Source organism: Aethalodelphis obliquidens, unplaced genomic scaffold, assembly GCF_003676395.1.
Source record: "Aethalodelphis obliquidens isolate GAN/ISIS:26980383/991018 unplaced genomic scaffold, ASM367639v1 scaffold8, whole genome shotgun sequence".
In the NCBI taxonomy this organism is placed as follows: domain Eukaryota; kingdom Metazoa; phylum Chordata; class Mammalia; order Artiodactyla; family Delphinidae; genus Aethalodelphis; species Aethalodelphis obliquidens.
The window spans coordinates 6,733,925-6,756,452 of NW_020837952.1; the positions used below are offsets into that span (position 1 = coordinate 6,733,925).

Genomic DNA, 22,528 nt, shown 5'->3' on the forward strand with positions numbered 1-22,528 from the left:
TCTGTTACTTTGCAGGGAAAGTGGACTTTCTCTTATTAGGAGACATTATGACAGAACTCAGAAAATAATGTATTTTTAGACAAAAATGTTCAGATGTGTTATATGTCCCAGAGACCACTGGCTTTAGGAACTTGTCTTGTGGATCATCAATATCCAGGTTGTAATAGGAATTTTGATGTCAGGCCACTGGATTGTGTATCTGTGAGACTTTCTTAGGCGTTTATTAAGATGATACACAATTAGCAAATCCCCTAAGTTTATTTTACTCCTTTTAGCAAATATCCATGCTTATACTCTATGCCAGGAACTTCACTGGGCACTAGACATGGGATGGAGTTTTCTCCTGCTCTGGTGACAGTAAGAGTTAAGGGCTTAGGATGGGGATAACTTTGATAGCAAATGAATGGATACAGGGTTTGTGAATTTTATTAAACCAGGCAAAATGAACACTTGATCAGAGAACCATATTTTCAGAATAAAGACAGTGTTTCAGTTACATTAATTTTTAAGTAGCTCATCTGACTAGATCATTCTTTTAAAGATCTGATGAAAACTTAGTGATTGGGAAGTAGGCCTTGTATCACTTCTACCATTATGATCTCTTGCAAGAGAGCAAAAGGAAGAATGCCCTCTTGTCTCCTAGTTTCCTGTAACTCAGCAAGACAGGAAACATAAAGTTCCTTGCTACAGGAAGACGGGAGTTTGATTTTTCTTTTTCTGGATGAAGATGAAGGAGTTATATATTTCTCTATCCCCATACTATAAGCCCTTCCCCGGATTATTATCCCAGAGATTCTTATGGGATATTTTATAGGACAGTTCTCTAACCATCCTTCAAATACCACCCCACCAATCTTTAGGAAATTAAAGTCTCTTCAGTATTTTATCTAAAAGGCCTCAGCCCTAGACAGTAAAAGAAGAACAAAACATAAGGAATCGTTTTATAATCTAGACATAAGTAACTTTCTGAGGAGGTCAGAGAGAGGTAGTTCTGAAGATGGTCAGGGCCTGCTTACTAAGTAGTTATCTCGCTGCCTGCCTCATAGGCTCAAATCTCTTCATGTGCTTTCCATAAAAACATCTCTCCAGAGTTTTCCTGGATCCTTAAGAACTTCTGGGGGGTGGGGGGACTTCCCTGGCAGCGCAGTGGTTAAGAATCCGCCTGCCAGTGTAGGGAACACGGGTTTGAGCCCTGGTCCAGGAAGATCCCACATGCTGTGGAGCAGCTAAGCCTGTGTGCCGCAACTACTGAGCCTGCGCTCTAGAGCCCGCGAGCCGCAACTACTGAGTCCATGTGCCACAGCTACTGAAGCCTACACACCTAGAGCCCATGCTCTGCAACAAGAGGAGCCACTGCAATGAAAAGCCCACACCGCAATGAAGAGTAGCCCCCGCTCGCTGCAACTAGAGAAAGCCCACGTGCAGCAACGAAGACCCAATGCAGCCAATAAATAAATAAATAAAAATTAAAAAAAAAAAAAAGAACTGCTGGGGAAGCATCAAGTCTCTGCAGACAAATAACAGCTCAACTTGGGTGAGTTATCCATATTCTGCAAAGGAAGGAGAATTTTGTCCTTTAATTATAGAAGAACTCCATTTTTTAAAAGACTCCAAATTTTAAAATAATAACGGTTACTGACAGTTTATACTTGCTGTATGCCAAACACCATGTTAAGTACTTTATATCCATTAACTCATTTGTCCTACCTTTCTTTGCCTTCTTTCAGCTTTTATGTATGGCTGTTTACTATGCAAGGGGAGTGGCCCTTCTAGGAAACAGCCAAGTCCTCTCCCTGCTAGTGTTCTCACACACCTTTTATTGATAGATTCTAGTCTCCAACCAACCTCAAATTTGGTGTTCCCTAGCGTTTGCATTCAATCAATTCGTCTTTGCAATCCAGTGTTCCCTGTTCTGCCTTGGTAACGCATTGCCCATATGCATCTGGGTTTCACTGGAAGATCCAAAGCCAAAAAGTCCTTGCCCTGAGATTGCTTCCCACCTTTAGCTATCATAACTGAGTTTACTCCACTTCCCAGAGAAGTAGTGCAATACTAGAACTTTCTAAAAGCATTAATACCGCCTTTATAAGCCTATATTTCTAAGGTGGTGCGTTAACTTTTAGCTAAGAAATCAAACTTCCAGGCTCTTCCATGCTAACTACCAGGCTTTTCACGCCTTCCCTGCATAGTATTTTAAAGGTATTTAAATGTTTACTAACTGAATAAATTAACCAGTATTTATTCTAAAAGTATTCAGCATATATCCATCAAGCAGATAACTTCAAATTCTGCCAGTCTGAATTTAACTTCTATACTTTTTCCTGACCTCCCTTCATGTCTAATATCTCCTAACTAGTCTTACCACCTCTGGTCTTCTACCCCTCCGAACCAGCTGGGATAATGCACCTAGTGTTAGCTTTCTCAGATATATGTTATCATGTCATTTCTCAGCTTATAAACCTGTTCATGTTTCCCAGTCAGAATTAAATCTCCTTCATGAGAAGACTCATACCTAGGGACTTCCCTAGTGGTCCAGTGGTTAAGAATCCACCTTGCAATGCAGGGGACGGGGTTTGATCCCAGTCAGGGAGCTAAGATCACACATGCTGCAGGGCAGCTAAGCCCCCATGCTGCAACTACAGAGCCCTCGAGCTCTGGAACCCGCCCACCAGAACTAGAGAGAAGCCCACGCGCCACTATTAGAGAAGTCTGAGCGCCGCAAGGAAGAGCCCACGTGCTGCAGCTAAGACCCGACGCAGCCAAATAAATGAATAAATATTTTGTAAAAAAAGAAGACTCATACCTACCTTTTCTACTCGATAACTTTACATATTTCTTTGCTACGTGATAATATGCTACCATCCTTTATTTCTAAAGGCAAATCTAATACCATCCCAGGTGTCTAAGATTCTAGGACAAATATGAGGGCCTTGTTTTAAACAGTTCAAATCTTGCTCTTCATTTTTTAGCTTAGACTCGGACAGAGAACCAGTGGCCTCAGAGAACCATTACAGACCAACAGGAGTCAAGAGAGACAATACTGCCCCACCCTTCTCTCGCCCAGTAAGAATATCTCAGTCCTCTGAACTCTCATATATACTGCCCTGTTCTCTTTTATGTACATAGGTAAACAAGGATCATTAGTTTACATTAGTTATTATTGTCTCTCCAAATAGTTTCTTTCGGGAAGCCAGATAAGCTTTACTTAGAGGCTTTCTTGACCTTTTTTACTGAATTCTCTTGAAAAGAGAATATTTTTCTATTTTTTCTCTTTGGAGACTATATAGTAGTTTCAGAAGCTGTTTGGGAATAGCAAAAGAGAAAAGTTTTGGGTTTTTATTTTCTGAACTACATCTTTTTTTCTAGGAATTTTTCTGGCCTTGCAGCAAGTTTATCATTGACTAAGACATATTTTTAGATTATAACTAAGACATTAGTGTTAAAACCAAGGTTATAACCATGGTAGTAAACCAAAAGCTTCTTTTCAATTTATTTCTTTCCTCAGTTACCCTTGTGTTCTTATTTGGACAGTCGTAGCATCATTGATAACTTCCTCTTAGGAATATTCTCTCACATTAGGAAAGGGGATAGATGAACTCTAGCTGAGGCAGGTGATCTCATCTGCCAGTGCTTGGCACATGATATGATGCTGCTAGAGTTGCTTCTGCTATCATTGTTACTGTTGGCATCATCATCACCCACAGGCCTAGAATCTCTTATTTATTTATTTATTTATTTATTTATTTATTTAGGGGCGGGGTGGGGGTGTGGCACACTGTGCGGCTCGCAGTGTCTTAGTTCCCAAAACCAGGGACTGAACCCAGGCCCCAGCAGTGGAAACGCCGAGTCCTAACCACTGGACCACCAGGGAATTCCCTAGACTCTCATATTAGAAGCAGCTTGGCTTTCTCAGCTAAGGATCAATAATGGCAATTCCTTAGAGATGAGGAAAGGCATATCTTAGTGAATGATCTCCAGCAGTGATCTTATTCTGAACTCAGGAACAGCCATGATTAGAATATAGTTGATAATCTTCTTGGCCTCTACTTTATTTATTTTTTTTTTAATATTTATTTATTTATTTGGCTGCGCCCAGTCTTAGTTGTGGCATGTGGGATCTTTGTTGCTGCATGCGGGATCTTTAGTTGTGACGTGTGAACTCTTAGTTTCGGGATGTGGGATCTAGTTCCCTGACTGGGGATTGAACCCGGGCCCCCTGCATTGGGAGCATAGAGTCTTAGCCACTGGACCACAAGGGAAGTCCCTTCTTGCCTCTACTTTAAATCAGATGGTGCACTTACAACAGTAGTGATAATGGAGGGGGCCTAGACCACTAGTATTTGATTATTATTACATGTCTACTAATTCAGTGGAGATTTCAACATCATTCTTAAAGTATGTACTGCCATTTCTAGCACTGAATGTATGACTTTTAGGTTATATTTGCCCTGTTTTTGTCTTGTTTTCTGAAAGTTGCTGAAAAACATGCATGTGCCCTACCCTGCACTTGTCGACTATCACTACCACCACAGAGGAATAATTCATATTCTTCTGGCACATGGATTGTTCTATATGGAAAATCCTAGTGTAAGTGCTGGCAAAGAGAGGGGGACAAGGATAGGAAATATAAAGGGTGTATCAAGAGCTACAATAGGTCATGAGGCTTTGGGCCATTCCAGAATGTGGTATTGGGTTTCTTCTTTGCTGCAGTATAGAGCTGAGGAATGAACTGTGTATTTGCAAATGGGTACACATTTGTGATTATGTATAGTGACAGAAATAGGTAGATACTTGCTTCAACATATTGAGCAAAGATTTTTATTTTAAAGTTTGCTAAAGATCAGAGGCATGAAATGTAAGAGGCACATTTCACATTAAGATTCTTTGGGGGGAAGATTTCCCCTCTTTGATATTCATGTTTCCCTTTTTCTTCTGTTACCACTCTAATCCCTTACTACTACTACCAAAGAAGAGAGAGAGGGGGAAGACCTGGAGATGCATCTAGTATTTTATAGGGAAGTAATTCCAAACAGATTTACACTACACAGTGCTTTAAGCCAAGGGAGAACTGGAATATGAGTATGATATAGTAAAATGCACTATGTTATAGGTAATTATGCAAATTTAGAGGATTATGAACCACATATATGTATATACACTAGAAGCCTGATTAGAGCATAAGGGTATAAAATATGCCATGAAAGAAATGGATCCATGTTCCAGTCAACCTGGTAATTTTTCTCTTAACAGAAGTACCCCCCTACAGAAGGGGCCCCAAAATGTAGCAGAGTCTGGTTGCCTGTCCTGGTATCAGTAGTGAAAAATTACAGATGTTTCACCCCAAATGCTGGATTTCCTTAACCATACTTTTATCTATTATTCATTCATATTTAAACTTTTAAAAACTTGTAAATAACTTATGACTAAACCCCTATCAGCATAGTAACAAATTTCATTTTTTACTACCTGGCGTGGTAATTAGTATTTCATTTTGTTTGTCTAATCTTATAATAATTTTCAAGTTCCTGCAGGTATTTTGCAGTCTCATATTCTACAGTTTTATGAATAATCTATGTTCAACTTTTCTATACCTTCATCATTTAATAAATTTTTATTAGTTCCTCTGTGATTTTTGAATGGAACCTAGATTTTATTAGTCTTGTCTCATTACACAGTTTACTTAAGAGGCATACATTAATTGTGTCTCCAGCATCTGTATGATAAAAACGTTCCTCTATAACTAAGTACCTTTTTTCAAAACCTTTATCAAGCTTATTTTGGCCTCTCATTTCCCCTGAAAGTTAGGTAGGACAGTTAAATATTTTCTTATTTTATGGCAGAGAGGAATTCCTTTAGGTTTCTTTTTTAACTCTCTTTTTAAAAAATTAATTAAGGGCTGCATTGGGTCTTTGTTGCTGCCTGAGGGCTTTTCTCTAGTTGCAGCGAGCGGGGGGCTACTCTTTGTTGCAGTGCACAGGCTTCTCATTGCGGTGGCTTCGCTTGTTGCAGAGCACGGGCTCTAGGCACATGGGCTTCATTAGCTGTGGCATGCAGGCGCAGTAGTTGTGGCTCACGGGCTCTACAGCGCAGGCTCAGTAGTTGTGGCGCACAGGCTTAGTTGCTTCGCAGCATGTGGGATCTTCCCAGACCAGGGCTCGAACCTGTGTCTCCTGCATTGGCAGGCAGATTCTTAACCACTGTGCCACCAGGGAAGCCCTTTTAACTCTTGATGACTTCATTGCTGTTAAAGTTTGGAATCATTCTTTCCAAGGGGCCAAGATCTTCCTCACTCTTCAGCATCTAAATGTATAATTCTTCTGACCTTCTGTTCTTCATGTCTCCCTGCAGCCATATGTGTCATTGTCTCAGCCAATGGCACCACCTAGTCCAAGCAACAGCACCCCTAACAGCAGCAGCGGGAGCACTGTAAATGACCAGCTGAGTAAAACCAACCTCTACATCCGGGGATTGCAGCCAAGCACTACCGACCAGGACCTAGTCAAGTTGTGTCAGTCGTAAGTTGGGGTACATAGGGGTAGGTCTCCAGGAACAGTACAGATTTGATGATACTGGCTTCTTACCAGATACTCTTATCCTGAAATGCAATATTATCAATATTTTGCTTCTACCCCTATAGTTGCAAGGTTTCTCAGCAGCCCCTCTTAGAGAAATTCTACCTACTACCAATATATAAAACTTTTATGTGTTTCTCTGAGGAAAGCTGGATAGGGCTGACCTTTGAAGCCTAGTTAGTATATGACTTTGTTTCCAGCATGTACCCAGAACTGATGGTCTTAGTGGAAATATTCCTTTCCTTACACCTTGAATAGAAATGCTCAGTATCTCTGAAGATATTGATTAGTAGATAGTGAAAACCAGCAGTAGGGATAGAAGAAAGTGGGACTAGCCAATCGAATTATACACTTAGGAGAGTTTCTGCTGCTAGAGTTATTCTCAGTGACCCAGAGGAGCCCTCAAATTAGTGGATAAAGAAGAAAATGGAGAAAGAGTTGTCACTTGGCATCTACCCGCTAAAGATCTTTGGGGTTTCTTCAGCATAGATTTGAGTCATGAGGTGGAGACAACTACCATGGAATTAGCCCAATTAGGAAAGCTGGAAAAATTGCAAGAATGCAGAGAGGCCAGCTCAATTCCATTTGGCAGAAATATGTGTTTCAAATCATTTATATGGGGGACTGATTAGAGGCAGAAGTCTGGTGGGATGGTAATATTAATGGGGAAGGGGAAATCGAGTTTAGAAAGAAATAAAAATAGGAACCTTAGTCTGTGTAAATTTACCATCTTTTAAAACTCTATTGAAGTGCACAAATCAGAAGTGTTTATAGAACAGTGAATTTTCACAAGGTGAACACATCCTTGTAACAGTCCCTGGTAACCAGATCAAGAAATAGAACACTACCAGCTCTTCAGAAGCCCACCTCCCAGTGACAGTCTCTCCCCCACCCCCAAAGGTATCTACTGTTTGGCTTCTAAACGATTGATGTGGCTTGTTTGAACCTCATATAAATATAATGATATAGCACGTACCGTTTTATGTCTGGTTTCTTTTGTTCAATGTTGTTTGTGAGATTCATCCACATTGTTGCATATAGCAAAAATTTGTTCATTCTTATTGCTTTATAGAATTCCATCATAGGAATATACCACAACTTATTTACTTGTTCTGCTGTTGCTGGACATTTGAGTTGTTCCCAGTATGTGACTATTATGGATACAGATAGTGCTGCTATGAACTTGTACATGTCTTTTGGTGCATGTGTATAAGTATATACATTTATGTTGGGTATATACCTAGGAGTAAAATTACTAAATCATAGGATATACATTTGTTCAGCTTTTGTAGATACTAGTAAACAATTTTCTAAAGTGGTCAAAGTAACTCAAACTCCCATAACAGTATGAGTATGTGGCAGCTGTTCCAAATCCTGAAGAGGGAGAACATTCTCCCCTCAAAATGTAGTTGTATGCGGCATCAGAGGTACTCTATAAATCCCTTACTCTACTGAGGTAGTGGCTTTTGGAAGTTTGCTAGCACCAGGCTGCACAAAATCAGTCTCTAAAGGCTAGATGTGTGTATAAAATCTGAATCTGTTACCTCGGCTTACCTTGCTTTAGAAGTCTATTTAAATGGAACTCAGGGAACTTAGTCTAGGACTAGTAATTTTTTTGAGGGAATGGGAATTGGCAAAAATGTTGGTTTATGAGGGAAAAGAGTATCATATCAGTCTAGTTCCTTGATTTCTGCACCCTGTATTTCTTTTTTTATTTTTTTTGCGGTACGCGGGCCTCTCACTGTTGTGGCCTCTCCCGTTGCGGAGCACAGGCTCCAGACGCACAGGCTCAGCGGCATGGCTCACGGGCCCAGCCGCTCCGCGGCATGTGGGATCTTCCCGGACTGGGGCACGAACCCGCGTCCCCTGCATCGGCAGGCGGACTCTCAACCACTGCGCCACCAGGGAAGCCCCACCGTGTATTTCTTGTACTAAATATAATGTGCTGCAAAAATCAATCCTCTCACTCCACAAGACAGAGAAAAAACTCAATTCTACTTCACTATACTTTTAGACTTTCATTTTGCCCTTCCCAATAGTTGCCTTACCTTCTGCTATGTCTGAAGGGATGAGAATAGTCAGGGTCAGCATATACAATAAGATGGAAGTAAGGAGCCCAGTAGGGGACCATAGAGAAGTAGGAATGAGGAAGGGAAAGAATAGGTGCTAGACGAGTTATGATGAAAGGGAAGCTGTGAAGAACTGGTGGGTGGAATCCTCATGGGTGTGTGAGCTGGGAGGGACACCTTTCTGTGAAGGGTGTTTCCCATGCATAGGACTTCCTGCCTTTGTCCCAGTTATCTCTCTAGGTTGTACGGGAAGTAAATGTTGCTGGATCCTAAGCCCTGGTGGGCAGGAAGGAGAGGCGTGGAGTCTGGAACTGGAACTCCTGGTTCTCTTGGAGGGGCTCCTTCGGAGGAGGAAGCTGCACGATCCAGCTGTTGCCAGCTGAAGTGGAAATTCTGACTCAAAGTCTCAGGCTGCTCAGACCACAGCAAGCTCCACCCTGGGGCCTCGTTAGGGATAGCAGCGTGTGTGTCCTCTGGCTTACAGTCTCTTGCATCCCTTCCTTTCCTAAATTTGGGAAAGAATCCAAGTATGTAGCCCTGAAGGGTTAGGTTCGCCACATCCATTCTGGCCTCCAGGGCATCGCTTGGCTTATTCTGTCTGATCCAGTGGGTCACAGAGCTCCTCTACAAGAGTCAGTGAGAGGCTGCCAAGGAGCGAAACAAATACATCAATCATCATATGTTCTTTAGGGATGGGGTGAGAGGAAAAGTAGAAAAAAATGCTTGTTTCAGGTATTCGTCTCAAATTCAGTCCCTGCCAACTGTTTTCAGTTAAATTTTATACTTCTGACTTTGTTAGTGATTTCTGTTCTGTCTCTCTAATATTTTCACCCTCCTGGGTGGAATGTAGAGACTTCTTTATAGTAGAACACTTCTAATATAATCCCTGACCTGTGATAGATACCGCACTGCTCAAGTTTGGGGAACTCCACATGAATCTGCTGCCAAAGTATAATTTTCAGAAGGTTGAGAAACATAACTCTGCTGCAGATACAGATGAACGCATGCCAGATATTTATTTTACTCATTAGTGAGCGAACTAGCAGGATGGTAAAATGGATTCAAAGAGTATTTGAGGGACTGAAGAAAGAATGTTGGAATAAGATTACTAGGTTACAGAGAAAACTGGTTCATACCCTATAGGACTATAAAACAGTAACCTTTGGGATCATCTTTTCTAATGGACAGAAATTATTTGTATTTCTACTAGATAAAAATCTACAAATTAATATGTATCGTCACAAAATCTGGGCCCTCATCAGTAATAAATAGTAACTGAAACAAAGAAACATCCCCCTAGATAACAGAATATACTTTGAATGGGCCTTGTAGACAGTGTTCCAGAATGACATTGAAAGAATGTGCAATCCTCATTTTGCCTTATCGTCAAGTTTTGGATAATTTTCTTAACACAGCTGTTGCATTTGCTTTTATGCCCACTCTCCTCCCTAATACACTGAAATCTTGACAATAAGAAATAGAAATCAGGGAATTCCTTGGCAGTCCAGTGGTCAGGACTCGGTGCTTTCACTGCTGGGGCCCTGGGTTTGATCCCTGTTTGGGGAACTAAAATCTCATAAGCTGTGAGGTGCAGCCAAAAAAAAAAGAAAAGAAATAGAAGTCTTAGAGATTAAAGCAGGAAAGAGCCATTTGGTTAAATGTTGAGGTCCCATGAATATAATAATAATATAATATAACATATAATAATAATAGCAGTTAAGAGTGTTCAGGTGTTTACCATTTGGTAGACATTAGTACTTTATATTCATGCACTCATTTCATATTTCCAACAATCCTATCTCCATTTTACAGATGGTGAGACTGAGGCACAGAAAGGTTAAATGACTTGTCCAAGATCACACATAGCTATAAAGTGGCAGAACCAGGATTTGAACAAAAGCAGTTTGGCTCAAGTTGACCTTCACTCAGGGGGCCAGTAGAAGGGTGAAGAGTGGGGTGTCAGAGAAGAGAAACAGTTTTTCATGGGAGGAATGGTGTTTCTTCAAAGGAAAATAAATAACATCAAGGATTATTTTTAGTCCTCAAGGAATTCTAGCCAGAGCTCTGGCCTTACACACTGCTATGTGGACACCACCAAGCTTCTTTCCCAAAAAAAGACAGTAGTCTTTTTCTAACTAGTATCTGAGTCTTATTTGGGGAAGAAGAGAGAAATGTGTTGATAGTGTAGGGACTGCAGTTACCTTATTTCTTGTAGGTACCTTTGGGGAATAGGTTTATATGATAAGTGTGACGTTTTAAATTCATTTCTTCTTTGTTCTAAGGTTTGAGTAGGGACAGTTTTCCTAGTGGGAGTGAAGACAGGGCATGGATTCATCTAGATGTTTCAATCTCTGTCCTAGTCTAAATCCCTGTCCCCAGATTATCACTTTGCATTTTCTTCTCCCTTAGATATGGCAAGATTGTCTCCACTAAGGCCATACTGGACAAGACCACAAACAAATGCAAAGGTAAGAGAACAGCTGTTCTTGGTGGTGGAGAACAGCTGTAAGTGAGGCCATCCCTTGCCTTTGCCCTTTATTGCTGCAAGTCCCTGGTTTCCAGTGCCAGGGAGGAGTCTTCAGGGTTTTCAGGCTTAAAAGACTAGTAGGTATTTAGATTCTTTGTGACCAGATAGCTAGAGCTGAAAATGCTGTTTTGGGGACTCAAGGCTAGAAGCCTGCACAGAGTGCCTTTGAGTCCCCTGGGCCTACTTTGGCTGTCATGTTTCCCTGGATTGGATGGTAGATATTCATTCATAGGTGAGTTTATTTCTACTTAGCAAAGCACTGTAAATGCTTTTTGTTTATGGAGGTGGGTTGGGTTTGTTGGGGTTTTGAGCAATTCTAGGTGGGGATGGAAGAGTGGAAGGAGGGGAAAGGGCTGTACATTGGGGTGAGGAGGGGCTTCTTCCAGCAGGTGGCTGATGATCTGCTGTGGAGAGGCTGTATTTCCTACATGCCTAGCATTTCTGCGGGTGTGCCTAGAAAAGAGAAGGGGGTTCTTTTGGAAATAGAGGGGGCTGTGAATTATTAGAGGAGCCTAATTCTTGAAACCTAGGATTTCTTAGGGGAGAGGGAGGAAGGCAAGGATACCATAAAGACCTCATTGCCCTTGGCATTCTTAGCTATAAAGTAGACCAAATCTCACAGGGTTTGAGGAGCACGTGGATAACCACCTGAAACCTCTTCATTTCTCTTCCTCCCTACCACTTCTATTGCGTGGATCGTAACTCCTCCTCTGTTTCCTGAAAAGCCTGGGCCTCCTACCTCCCTCACACCCCCCACCTCCCAGTGATGCTGTTTCCCTGTTCCAGGCTATGGCTTTGTGGACTTTGACAGTCCTTCAGCAGCACAGAAAGCTGTAACAGCACTGAAAGCCAGTGGTGTGCAAGCACAGATGGCAAAGGTAAGGGTACTACCCCGTGTCTATTCCTCTGAGGGGTTGTAGTTAGCACCAAAGGCTTCCAGAGGTTTAAGAGCCATGCGGTTGATGGGCAAGGGCTATCTGCAGTGCTTTTTAATTTATTTAGTTAGTTATTTAGTTATTTAGTTATGGCTGCATTGGGTCTTCGTTGCTGCGCGGGCTTTCTCTAGTTGTGTTGAGCGGGGGCTACTGTTTGTTGCGGTGCATGAGCTACTCATTTCAGTGGCTTCTCTTGTTGAGGAGCATGGGCTCTAGGCGCGTGGGCTTCAGTAGTTGTGGCTTCCGGGCCCTAGAGCACAGGTTCAGTAGTTGTGGCGCACGGGCTTCATTGCTCTGCGGCATGTGGGATCTTCCCCGACCAAGGCTCGAACCCGTGTCCCCTGCATTGGCAGGTGGATTCTTAACCACTGCGCCACCAGGGAGGCCCTCTCCCACCTCTTCTTGAGAAAAGTCCTCTGACATTAGAGTGACTTTAGACTTCCTGTGAGACTAGAACTTTCAGGGCTCCGTGGTGACCCAGTGAGCTATACATCTGGCTCTTAGTGCAACCCTCAGCACATTGGCTTCCCTTTTCCCTTCTCTTCTCCTCCTGCTTTCCCTCCATCAGGGAGTATACAGGCATTCCTACTAAGAGGAGTCTGCTGTGGCTGGAAGAGCAGAGTGGGGGGATTACCCAGAACAATGCAACCCGGGAAGCAAAGGCAGTCCAAGAGAATCCAGCCTCTGGGACAGGCTGTTGGGCTGTTGGATAGGAGAGAAGAGCGCTGCTCTGCCTAGTTCTTAAAGAGACAGCCAAAAACTTCATTGATGGCTTGTATTGTGGGCTTGTACAGTACTAGAAATATTAAATCTGTGGGTTTTCTTGGCCCGGACTCAGTTTATAACCCATGACCCATGATAGTGGGACCAGGTGTTACAAATCATTAAGATCCTCTTTGTTTATATGCATGCCTCCCTGCTCTCTCTTTTCTGAGATGTCATTTTGTGGCTGCCCACTGAGGGTGGGAGAGGGTTAAGAGATATGAAATTCATTTTTTCACTTCTATTTCCATAGCAACAGGAGCAGGACCCCACAAATTTATACATCTCAAACCTCCCGCTGTCAATGGATGAGCAAGAACTGGAGGGAATGCTGAAGCCCTTTGGCCAGGTTATTTCCACTAGAATCCTTCGAGACACCAGTGGGACCAGCAGAGGGGTTGGCTTTGCAAGGTGAGGGATGCCAAGAATGGGAAATGATGAGGTTAATAAGGAATGTCACTTAGAAGGTCACCAGAAAGTCTGTGCCCTGCTCCCCCCAGGACCAAACGATTAGTCGAAAGTAGTTGACAGTAAATCAAAAGTTCATTTAATTTTAGGTCACAATACTCACAAACCTATTTTCTCCCAAATCTTTATCCTTTCCCCATTACTTTCTGCTATTCTAGCCTTTGTTTCTTTGATTCAGACCTAACCAGAATAAAATAATTCCGTATCTTCTTATAGTTTACTGAGTATTTCTCATCCTATTATTTAATCTGCGAAATAAATATTAATTCTCCATTTTATAGAAAAGGAAACCAAAATTCCCAATATGAAGTGATTTGCCCAAAGGTCTCACAGGAGCAGAGCCCTTATCCTTCTGGCTTCAGGATCAGCAGGATGAAATGGAAGATTTGGTACCTTTTCAGATCTGTTGAGAGTCATAGATTCTAGAACCAGCTCTGCGACTAACTGCCCCTGCGATATCAGATCTTTATGAGCCTTGGTTTACTCTGTGAAGTAGAGATTTAGATGAGTGATTTTCTTCAGGTGTTCCCTAGAGCTGCAGAGTTTTTCAGGGCACCTTCTTCTGAGCTTAGGGTCACTATTGTAGGGCTTCAGCCTCTTCTCGCCGACTTAGGAAATGGTTCTGCTTTTATTTAAGATTTTGCTTGAAAGGAGATTCTGTTGCCTTTCTAAAAAGTTTGAAAAGTATTGGAGTAAGTGATCTAAAAGTCCCTTTTTCTTTTATAATATCTTCTCTGGTCCAAGAACATTCCTTTACTCTAGAGTGTTTTAGACCTTGAGAACAAGGAATAGGACCTTTTCCCTATAGCCAACTCAATCTTGGTGGCACCACCTGCTGGCAATCCCAAGTATAACTAAAGGGGAGTTTCTAAAGTTTGTGATCATCAAACTTTTTTGCGCCATACTCTTAAAGCAAAAGCTCCAGTTCATGGCACCTTAGTTGTCTCGATAATTTTTTAGCCCTAGACAAAAGAAATACTTAACAATTCGCTTTATTAAGTAATTAAATGGTCTAGACAATTCAAAAAGTGTTTAATAAATATCTTAACAACTTTGTAGTTATTTGAAAAATACATTGAAAGAGAAAATATTTTTATTTCATTCTTAAATAACTATACTTTCTAGTGAATGTGTGCCTGTTGGACACTACACAACTTCTCAAACCTTGGAATCAGATTGGACACTTACACCCTCATTTCCTGTTACACATTAGTTTTCTTATGGTACTTGCTTTTGTCATAGCAACCACTGAAAAACCAGCTTTGCAAAAATATGTTATCTAAAGGATTGTAGGGTGATCTAATGTTGAAATGATGAACTGTTTAGAGTTAGTCGTCTTTACAGTAGATATCCAATAGGTATTGCTGTATTTTCTTCAGAAAGTTAAAATATCCCTTGTTGTGCCTCTGTGAGCTCATCACAATGGCCCAGGGTGCCTCAAAGCCCAGTGTGGGAAATATGGCTTTGAAAACTTAAAAAACTATGAAATCTCTTGCATGTTTCTACATTAATACCTACAGATTTTCTTCATACATTTAGATTCTTGCAAAGTATAATTTCCAGCAATTTATAAATATTGACATTTTAAATAAAACTGTCATATCATTTAAAAATGTATCTAAATGAGATCTAAATGTCATAGCAATTTAATACACAAAATCATTTTTAAAATTCCTAGGGCATTTTTTTAAAGTCATAACTCTTACACCATTCTTATAGTGTTCTGTTTTTCTTCTTGATCTTGTATTTCCATTGTATTTCCCTACAGAATTGTATTCTAGTGTAAAATACTTTTTTATAGTTGAAAGTCTTTGTATGAATCATTGTTATACTTCTCTGCAATGAAAATATGTATATAAATTTTTTTCCTGTGGCCCTGAGTCTATATGCATTAATCCATAAGAAAATTATCTTTATAATTAGTTCACAGTTGCCCCAAACAACATAAATATATTAAAATGTTGATACAAAATTGTTTCATATAAAGTAAATTTTATTGGAAATGCTCCTTTTAGATTTATATAATTAGATCATGTAGCCATCAGTGAATATTGTTTATTGCTGTAACAAGACAGAGTTTAGTACCAGCTCTGTTCCTGTGTTTTGTTTTCATGGTGAGGAACCTTGTTCACATAAATAAGTAAATGGGAATGGAAAGAGTTTTGCTAAAATAGGAATTCTTTGAATTCCTTCTGAATTATATGCCAAGACCAGGGTGATCTATCATCCAAAATGACTTTTTTATGTGTCAGTTGACAACTTGTTGAGTCCTCTAGCTTGTGGGAAGGAAGAATTGGAAACATCTGACTTAACAAAAAGATTTGTAACTTAGTCCTCCATGCCTTGTGTTGAGCTTTGGGATGAGTTCGAAGTATATTGAGAAGAGTGGTTGTAAGAGGGGACTTCAGCCTTGATCATTAGTGATCACAAGCTCTCCCTCAGGCACATCAGTTTTAGGAAAGAGTTTATGAGGAAGCTGAGGTCCTGAAAGTGATTCTCTTAAAACCCTCCATGCCTGCTCACCCTTTTGAAAGACTAAGGAGTAGGAGTAACCCAACTCAACACTTTTTGCTCTAGGACACCTAAGGTTATTTTCTCTAAAAGTTTCCATTTGAGGCCTTTTTTAGTAACTGCCTTCATAGGAATGGTTCATATCTTTAGTGGTTATTGGCATAGAAAATATACTGAGACTTACTTTAAATATGGAAAGAGGGGAAGATACTGTACCCTGTATTATATAGATCTTTATCATTTTAAAACACATTTATATGCATTATCTCATTTGATCTATACAGCCCTGTGTAATAAGGTAGATGGAGATTTGAAGCAGAAATGAGGAATGAGTCAGAAGGGTTTTTGTGCATTTTCTAACTCACAGAGACTTTGAGCGATGAACGGGTGCTGGAATCTAGATTTTCTGATTTTTACTCAGTCCTCTTTCCCCAACAAGACACTTTAACTCAGTAGTTCCTAACATTGTTTTTTCTATCACTCTGGACCATAAAGCCTGTCTTAATACTCTTTCCTCCCACAGACTCATGAAATCTTTTTTTTTCTCCCATTTTTCAAAAAAAGTTGAAGTATAGTTGAATTACAATATTGTGTTAGTTTCTGGTATACAGCAAAGTGATTTATATATGTATCCTTTTTCATATATATGTATACATATGTGTTTATATGTATATATAGATAATATATGTATACATATATATTCTTTTTCACGTTCTTTTCCATTATGATTTGTCACAGGATATTTAATATAGTTCCCTGTGCTATACAGTAGGACATTGTTGTTTATCTGTATTATATATATTAGTTTGTATCTGCTTACCCCAAACTCCTAATTTATCCCTCCCTGCCCCGACTCATGAAATCTTAATGATGTTATCAGTAGCTATTTAGACCTTGATAATTATAACCAGAAGCAAAAAATAAATATTGGCAAATTCTTAGCTTGTACAGTTTTATCAAAGTGAGGGAAGAGGGGAACCCCTGGTGGTCCAGTGGTTAGGACTCGGCACTTTCACTGCTGTGGTCTGGGTTCAGTCCCTGGTTGGGGAAGTAATATTCCACAAGCTGCACAGCGTGGCAAAAAAAAAAAAAAAAAAGTGAGGGAACAATTTCCATTAGGAATTTTGTAATAAAAAATAATGGTGACAGCATTGTATTCTTATTTAGGGACCCAGACACAACACTAGGTCCATCTATCAGTGTCTTCTTTGGAATATTCATGGTTTGAAGACCTCCATTATTCCTTTCAGGACCCCTATAGGAGCCAGTTGAGAAAACCTTCATTAGAAGCTGGGGTTGCCTCTTTAAGATACCTTGACTTTGTGTGGAGGAAACTCTGTATTTCTGTAGCGACAACTTTTGGAGCATTTGTGGGGCTGGGAACTTAGAGTTTTCTCTTCGAGTATAAGGAGAGTACAGATCCTGGAGAAGGTAGACCCTAACTCCTCTTGTGCTCCTTAGGATGGAGTCCACAGAGAAGTGTGAAGCCATCATCACCCACTTTAATGGAAAATATATTAAGACACCCCCTGGAGTACCAGGTGAGGCATCTGGGAATCAGGCTGAGAGGGCCACAGGTTATGACTTCCTGTGAAGATTCTGGAGGATTTTTGCATGAGTGAGTGGACTAAGTGAGGTGGGACTCAGCTGCCTGTCTGCTTTCTCTCTTGGCAGCCCCATCTGATCCCTTGCTTTGCAAATTTGCTGATGGGGGTCCAAAGAAACGACAGAACCAAGGAAAATTTATGCAAAATGGACGGGCCTGGCCAAGGAATGGAGACATGGTAAGAGGCCCTCTAGGAGACAGGAATACTAAGGACATTAAAATGTAATGGATGGGGCTTCCCTGGCGGTTGGGACTCCGTGCTTCCACTGCAGGGGGCACAGGTTCTATCCCTGGTTGGGGAACTAAGATCCTGCATGCCAAGCAAAGCGGCCAAAAAAAAAAGAAAAAGAAAAAGAAAAGTGGAATGGAAATTTCCATGGCCTGATTTCTGTGGTAAACTTGAGAGCTACAGTATGTAACAGAGATGCTGGCTGCTTAACATGCTCTTCAGTGTGGATCTTGAATGGAATTTTGCATCCTGCACAACCAGAAAAACCCTGGAACAGTTGTAGTGGGATTAGTTCAGACTTCATTTTTAATCAGTTGAACCAAATACGTCCTCAGCCTTGAAATTCTGGGCTTGTTCCTGTTCTCACTAAGGGCTCACAATGTGCGTGCTGTGTTCTTTCTTTATAGGGTGGTATGGCCTTGACCTATGACCCCACCACAGCTCTTCAGAATGGGTAAGGGTGTTTTCTTTAAACAGGCCACCTGAAAATGACAGAGGCCTGTGTCCAGGCACTCGGATGTTTCATCTTGATATTTAAAGAGTAGTCAGTGGTGGGACTTCCCTGGTGGCACAGTGGTTAAGAATCCACCTGCCAATGCAGGGGACACAGGTTCGATCCCTGGTCCGGGAAGATCCCATATGCTGCGGAGCAACTAAGCCCATGCGCCACAACTACTGAGCCTGCCCTCTACCGCCCACGAGCCACAACTGCTGAGTCTGCGTGCCACAACTACTGAAGCCCACACGACCAGACCCATGCTCCACAACAAAGAGAAGCCACCACAATGAGAAGCCCACACACCGCAACGAAGAGTAGCCCCTGCTCACAGCAACTAGAGCCCGCACACAGCAACAAAGACCCAACGCAGCCAAAAATTAAATAAACTTATTTAAAAAAAAAAAGAGTAATTAGTGGGAAGTGGCTGTGTCTATCAGTGGGGGCCCTTGCCTTGTAGTTTCCTGTGACTCCTTACTGATGAGGTCCCTTCCTACAGGTTTTACCCAGCTCCTTATAACATCACCCCCAACAGGATGCTTGCTCAGTCTGCACTGTCCCCGTATCTTCCATCTCCTGTGTCTTCATATCAGGTATGTTGTCTTCATATCAGGTACGTTCATGCCCAGAAAAGGGTGTGGTGGTTTTCCCTACCATTGTGTTTTAGGCTGGGAACTACTTGTTGTTCTTTTGTTTTTTCCTTTATACATACTATACACAAATAGTTTTACATAAAAGCATAACATGTGATCACACTACATGTATATAGACTGTTGTAGAAGCATCCTTTTACTCTCCACCACTCCCACAAGCAAACCCATGTTAATTTCCTACTAGTTTCCATATTTTTTGTTATCTGCATATACACATAAGTATAGGGTTTTGGAAGTCATTGTTTATGTTACAAAAATTTTCCATATTAAATATATATTTTTACACTTTACTCTTCTCATTTAAACCAGTGATTCTCAAAGTGTGGTCCCTGGACCAGCAATATCAGCACTACCTGGGGATTTTTAGAAACACAAATTCTTGGACTCCACCCCAGATTCACAGGAACTCTGGGGACGGGTCCTACCAATCTGAGTTTTAACAAGCCCTCCAGGTAGTTCTTATGCAGCTCTGTTCTAATTATTTCCTTTTTAATAGTAACATATTTTATGCTGCACATATACCAGAATTCTTCCACTATACCCCAGTGAAAGGCATTCTTTGGATTTCAGTTTTTATCTGGTGCAAATAATGCTCTAGTAAACATCCTTTTGCCTATATCCTCACATATGAGTGCTTTTGTTTCTGGGGGCTAGAGTCCGAGGGGTGAGGTTGTTAGGTTGAATAATACACGGACTTTCAGTTTTATAGATGTTACCAGATTGCTTTCCACAGAGACTGTGCCAATTCACATTCCACTGGCAACATATGAGAGTACCCATTTCCCTCCAGCCAGAGGTGACATTGCTCTTTTAAAATTTTTTTCTATCCTGATAGATGTAAAGTACATTGTTACTTTAATTTGCACTTCCCTGACTGCAGCTGAGTTTAAGCATTTTTTTGGTCATATTTTTATTTGCTCTTCATATACTTGGTCCTTTTTCCTGTTTGACTATTTGTTCTTTTCCCATCAACTTATAAAAACTATCAGTATTATTGGGACTTCCCTGGTGGTCCAGTGGTTAAGATTCTGTGCTCCCAAAGCAGGGGGCATGGGTTTGATCCCTGGTCGGGGAATAAGATCCCACAAGCCACACGGGGCAGCAAAAAAAAAAAAAAAAACTGTCAATATTATAAGTACTAATCTTCTGAATGTTATCTTTGTTACAAGTTTTTTTTTCCAAATTTAATTGTTTTCCGTTGACTTTATGGTCCTCAAACTTCAGCTGTGCATCAGAATCACTTATTAAACCTAGGTTACTGGGCACCACAGCAAGAATTTCTGATTCAGCAAGTCTAGGGTGAGAGGCAAGAATTTGTATTTCTAACAAGTTCCCAGATGCTGCTCCTGCTTCTGCTGCTGATCCGGGGACCATACTTTGGGAATCACTAGTTTTTGCCATACAAAAGTTTTAAAATTTGTGTATAGTTAAATATGTCTGCTTTTTTACTTACAGCTTTTGCATTTCTTGTCTTAATTTAAAAGGTCTTCCCAGTCCCTATATTGTACATATGGTCCCCAAGATGTATTTCATTGTTTTACATTTAAATGTATAATAACCAGGAATTTATTTTTGTATATGACATAAGATAGGGGTTCTATTGTATTTCCTTCAAAATGTTCACCAGTTATCATAGCACCACATTATTAAATAATCCATCCTTTTCCCACTGAATTGAAATGCCACCTTTGTCATATAGTAAACACTGGAATCTTTTTCTGTATCCTTTATTCTCTTCCAGTGATCATTGTGTCTGTTCCTATTTCAATAATGTATTGATTTGATTACAGTGGCTTTCATAGTATGTTCTAATATTTGATAAGACAAAACCTTCTCCACTCTTTCATACTTTTCTTTGCTATGTTTTGGCATTTATTCTTCTGTATAAGTTTATGATCATTTTATCTAATTTTTAAAAATCTGTGAGGGAGAATTTTAATTGGAATTACATTAGATCTATATATTAAAGAGGATTGACTTCTTAAAAAGTACTAAGTCTTTTCACCTAAAATATGGTATTTCTTTTTACGTTCTCAAAGTTTTATGTCTTTCAATAAGATCTTAGTTTTATTTATGTAGGTCTTATGTTTTTCTTGTTAAATATACTTCTAAGTGTTCTGTAATTTTTATAAGCATTTCTAGATGCTTATTGATACACTGAGAAGTTACTAATTTATGTTCATCTATCTTGTATACTGCTCACTTACCAAATCCTCTTATTACTACTAGTTTTTTTTTTTTTTACTTAAATCTCTTAGGTTTTCTAGGTATACAGTTATATCATTGATGCAAAATAATAGTTCTCTCCTCCTTTTCAATTTTATGCCAACTGTGTTCTTATCCAATTGTATTTATTTGACCCCACTACCTAATAGGTTACTATAATTGCAATGGTTTTAATATTTCTCTGTTTGGGTTAAGGTTTGCAGATAGTTTTTGGTAATAGCCTTTAATATATGTAAGTAGTTTCTTTCTAGTCTCTATTTTACTTTGTGGTTTTTTTTTGTTTTTTTTTTTTACGGTACGCGGGCCTCTCACTGTTGTGGCTTCTCCCATTGCGGAGCACAGGCTCTGGACACACAGGCTCAGTGGCCATGGCTCACGGGCCCAGCCGCTCCGCAGCATGTGGGATATTCCCGGACCGGGGCACGAACCCGTGTCCCCTGCATCGGCAGGCGGACTCTCAACCACTGCGCCACCAGGGAAGCCCTGTGGTATTTTTTAAAATTTATTTTCTGGTCGCACCTCGGGGCTTGTGTGATCTTATCTCCCCGATCAGGGATTGAACCCGGGCCGCGGCAGTGAAAGCGCTGAGTCATAACCACTGGACCACCAGGGAATTCCCTACGTTGTGATTTTTTAAAAAGTAAATGGCTGCTGAATTTTCTAAAATGTCTTTTCAGCATCTAATATTACACTATGGCTTTTTTTCTTCAATTTTGACTTATGTTTGTAGAGCTTCTGATCTTGAACAATCCTTATATTTGTGGAATAAACCTACTTGTCTATCAAGATGCATTTCTAGCTTCTCGTTGCTTTTTTTAATTTTAAAATTCAGATATAATTTACAGATGATAAAATTCATCCTCTTAAAGTGTACAAGTCAGTATTTTTTAGTATATTTATAGAATTATGCAACTGTCCCCATTATCTAATTCCAGAACACTTTCATCACCTCAGAAAGAAACTGTGTACCCATTAGTATTTATTCCCCATTTGCCCTTACCCCTAGCCCGTGGCAATGACCAATATACTTTCTACGTCTATAGATGTGCCTGTTCTGAACATTGCATATAAATGGAAGCATACAGTCTATGTCTTTTGTGTCTGGCTTCTTTCACTTAGCATGTTTTCAAAGTTTATTCATGTGTAGCATGTATCAGTACTTCATTCTTTTTTATGACTGAATCACATTCCATTTTACGGATATGCCACATTTTGTTATCCAGTTATCAGTTGATGGCCATTTGAGTTGTTTCCACCTTTTGGCTACTATGAATAATGCTGCTCTGAACTATTGTGTGGACATATGTTTTCATTTCTCCAGGGTATATACCTAGGAGTGAAATTGCTGGGTTACATAGTAACTCTATGTTTAACTTTTTGAGGAACTGCTAAACTGTTTTCCAAAGCCCCTGTACCATTTTACATCCCCACCTGCAGTGTATAACATTTGTTATAGTGTCCTTTTTTAATTATA

General features: G+C 40.3%; 1 protein-coding gene across 8 annotated transcripts in view; it reads left to right on the top strand.

Annotated features, from left to right (window-relative positions):
* RBMS2 (RNA binding motif single stranded interacting protein 2) overlaps positions 1–22,528 on the top strand; it is a 103,683-nt gene that overhangs the window by 73,183 nt on the left and 7,972 nt on the right. For 6 of the 8 annotated variants that reach the window (XM_027106707.1, XM_027106704.1, XM_027106706.1 and 3 more), the window contains 8 exons: positions 6,349–6,515; positions 11,051–11,109; positions 11,955–12,046; positions 13,119–13,276; positions 17,306–17,385; positions 17,519–17,628; positions 18,087–18,133; positions 18,675–18,768. In XM_027106707.1, the coding sequence (XP_026962508.1) occupies positions 6,373–6,515; positions 11,051–11,109; positions 11,955–12,046; positions 13,119–13,276; positions 17,306–17,385; positions 17,519–17,628; positions 18,087–18,133; positions 18,675–18,768 (783 nt within the window). In that variant the 5' untranslated portion in view covers positions 6,349–6,372. Of the gene's footprint in view, positions 1–1,435; positions 1,535–2,969; positions 3,064–6,348; positions 6,516–11,050; positions 11,110–11,954; positions 12,047–13,118; positions 13,277–17,305; positions 17,386–17,518; positions 17,629–18,086; positions 18,134–18,674; positions 18,769–22,528 lie in introns of those variants that run through there. The other 2 variants (XM_027106709.1, XM_027106708.1) reach the window with 2 other exon arrangements.